This window comes from Corticium candelabrum, chromosome 7 (genome assembly GCF_963422355.1).
Source record: "Corticium candelabrum chromosome 7, ooCorCand1.1, whole genome shotgun sequence".
In the NCBI taxonomy this organism is placed as follows: Eukaryota; Metazoa; Porifera; class Homoscleromorpha; order Homosclerophorida; family Plakinidae; genus Corticium; species Corticium candelabrum.
The window spans coordinates 4,712,173-4,715,195 of NC_085091.1; the positions used below are offsets into that span (position 1 = coordinate 4,712,173).

The 3,023-nt window shown below is 40.1% G+C and overlaps 1 protein-coding gene across 1 annotated transcript; it reads right to left on the reverse strand.

Annotated features, from left to right (window-relative positions):
- Nucleotides 1-225: 225 nt before the first annotated feature.
- Nucleotides 226-2,296, reverse strand: LOC134181718 (carbohydrate sulfotransferase 9-like). The gene is made up of 2 exons (XM_062648986.1): nt 2,209-2,296; nt 226-1,052 (listed from the first exon to the last, which is right to left on the reverse strand). The coding sequence occupies exons 1-2, from the start codon at nt 2,294-2,296 to the stop codon at nt 226-228; spliced, it is 915 nt and encodes a 304-aa protein (XP_062504970.1).
- Nucleotides 2,297-3,023: the final 727 nt, after the last annotated feature.

Consider the following 3,023-nt stretch of genomic DNA (forward strand, 5'->3'; position numbering starts at 1 on the left):
ATGGCATTTTTGGTTGTACTTAGCGTAGTTTCGGTGTATGTATGTGCATATGTGCTATGTTGTACTGACCGAAGATGTAGTACAATAAAATTTATTATTAGTGTTGTTATTGTTATCGTTATTAGTTACTTAGTGATGATCATAAAGCCTACGGTACCATCGGCGCAGTAAATATCATTGAAATAAGTTCTAAACATTGCTAAAGCCATATTGAAAAGTCTAGATTTAGGGTTTCATTCTACTCAGTTCTGGTTTCTCATAACCAAAAATCTCGTAGTCGTTGTAGTAAACGGACACAAGACTATTGAATAACGGCTCAGAAAGTTGAGATAAATACGGAGTTTTGTCTTTAGTGGTAGGATTGAAGTGAGGCATCTTTAGCCAATGCGGTGCGCCTATCATTTTCAAGAGGTAGCGACTGTCTCTGTCAACGGTTGAACTCTCCATATCAATATAATAATCGTAGCTAATGTGACACGGATAACACGCCAAAGCTTGTGGTCGCCACTGAAAGTTTAAATTAATTGTTTTCGTCGTGTCGTTACCGAAACGAGACACAAACGTGGCAAAGTCCCAGATGCTCATGTTTTGCCACGGATGTTTGGGATCGCTACGTCCTCTCACGGAGTCAGCGTACTCTACTATTTGACGACTTTGTCGGTCGTGACCTTCCTTTCTCTTTCGCAACATCAAATAGTCTGCTGCGAAACGATTGATTGGCTCTCTGTAAGCCATAAACTTTTTGTATGTTCTAAGTTTGTATTCGATTTCTGATCTGTTCTTGTACGATTGCAATACTGTCAGTCCATCGAGAAAATGAACTGATTTGACGGCATCTTCGATACTCTCGAACGAGCCTTTCAGTACATGCATGACTGCTCTCCAAGAAGTCGAACCTGACTTCCAGACGGGACAGTAGATAGCTTTGTGATTGTCGTCTACGATGACACGTTTGTACAAATGATAAAGTTCTTTCTTGGAAAGAGGCTGCCGGAATCTCTTGCATCTGTCGCCGATGAAGGCTCTCACACGTGCAAAATGTTTTCGAGATTCTTCAAAATGAAAGTTGAAATTTTACACGACACCACAGAATTTCCAGATACATCAGACATTTGTGCATGTATGCAAACTCATGCGCGCGCATACACACACACACACACACACACACACACACACACACATACACACACACACACACACACACACACACACACACACACACACACATACACACACAAATGCACACACACACACACACACACACACACACACACACACACACACACACACACGCACGCACACACACACACACACAGACCCATGCACGCACGCTCACACCCACCTGCTTCGTAATCGTTGACTTAGAAATATATTTTTGTATTTGCATAGTTTTCGCTGCAGTGCATTTAAATTACACGAAAACATGCATCGCAGTACTTAGGAAGGAGTCAGCAGAAGGGCATAATGCTTACTCGCTACCGCGTCCTAGCTAGCTCCATATTTCTTTATCCCGGATGTCGTCATTCCCAGGATATACCAAAACTACGTCACAACGCTTTACTTTTTTACAATTTATTGTCATTGTAATGTGTAAACCCTGCGATTGCAAACAGAAATATAGTACCTAGCAAGAGCAATTGACGGCACTTCTGAAGAAGGGCGTGTGTCCTCAATGCCCCTATCTAAATCCGCTACTGCGGGCCCCAAACATAATCGCAACCCATATATACATAATTTTTCAGAACAGATTTTGTACCTCCAGAAAAAGCCTGTTTCACCGAATATGCAGTTTAAAGTGACCGGCCCTTTAGTCTTCCAGGAAAAAACTGAACAAATTTTTACTTTAGTCGCTTCTTTGAAACTATTCTAACGGTGATTTTGAAACCTATACGATGCGCAATTCGCAGCCTATAGGTCTTCAGGTAAGCTATCGAATGCTATTTGACGGAGTATACAAGACCGTATGATACCATACCATGTATGGGCGGCAATTTGTACATACCAAGGTTAGCGTGTTGATGATAGTTTGAAAGCGCCTTCAAAATACAACGTGTCTTACTAACGGCACTTTCAATCTCACACAAATGACCATGACGCACGCACATACATAGACGTTACTTACACGTAGGTATACAAACAATGGACTTGCTGTAGCGTACTTCAAAGCTGTCCAGAGTACCAAAGAAAATTTTCTATTTGGAGGCTTACCTTGCAACTCTGCTAACAGACTGTTAGTTGTTTCGTCTCTGAATGAAGTGAGATAGACCGTCGGGGCACGAAAACGAGGTCTCTCCATACCGTGCCATAACATGAAACAGTAGAAGATCAGCGATAGACAAATTCCGCAAAATATAGATAGATGTAGGAATTGGTGGCACATGGCTTGCTACTTTGGCTTTTCAGAGCGCTTCTCTGTATTCTGGTTACTCAGCTGTTGCTACGTAGATCTATTTGCTTTACGAAACTGCAGTAAAAGCAAATTTACGTTGATTTGGCCTAACGCGCGCTAAAGAGCACGATCAACAACTTGATAATTTTTAGTTCTTCGCCCCGTTCTGTAGCACAGAAATTTGTCGCTTTTGATATTAACGTTATCTTTTTGCAAAAACTGAAAGACGTGTTGGGGTGCAGCCTGTATTTTGGAGTTGAAAGTAATATTAATGATATAGTTTAATGTTAATTTGAAAGTAACTTAAGAATTATTCAATTTTGTATTAGATTCTTTTTATTTTATGTTGTGTTATTGCCAGTAAGCTGCTAAATATGCACAACTAACTAGCGAAAGTAAAACGTAAAATGTAAAAGAAATAGCAGAGAGTTGAGTCTATACAGACAATCTCATTCACTCAGTAATACGTTATAGTATGCTACTATGTAACTAAACAAAAATCTTATTTTTCTATTTTAACTGCCATTGCATTTTCAACTGCCTAGGCTCTAAAATGTTAGGATCAATATTCGTGGAACGTCCGCTATGATACATGGTATACCATCACGTGACCGTTAAAAAACCTGAATAATTA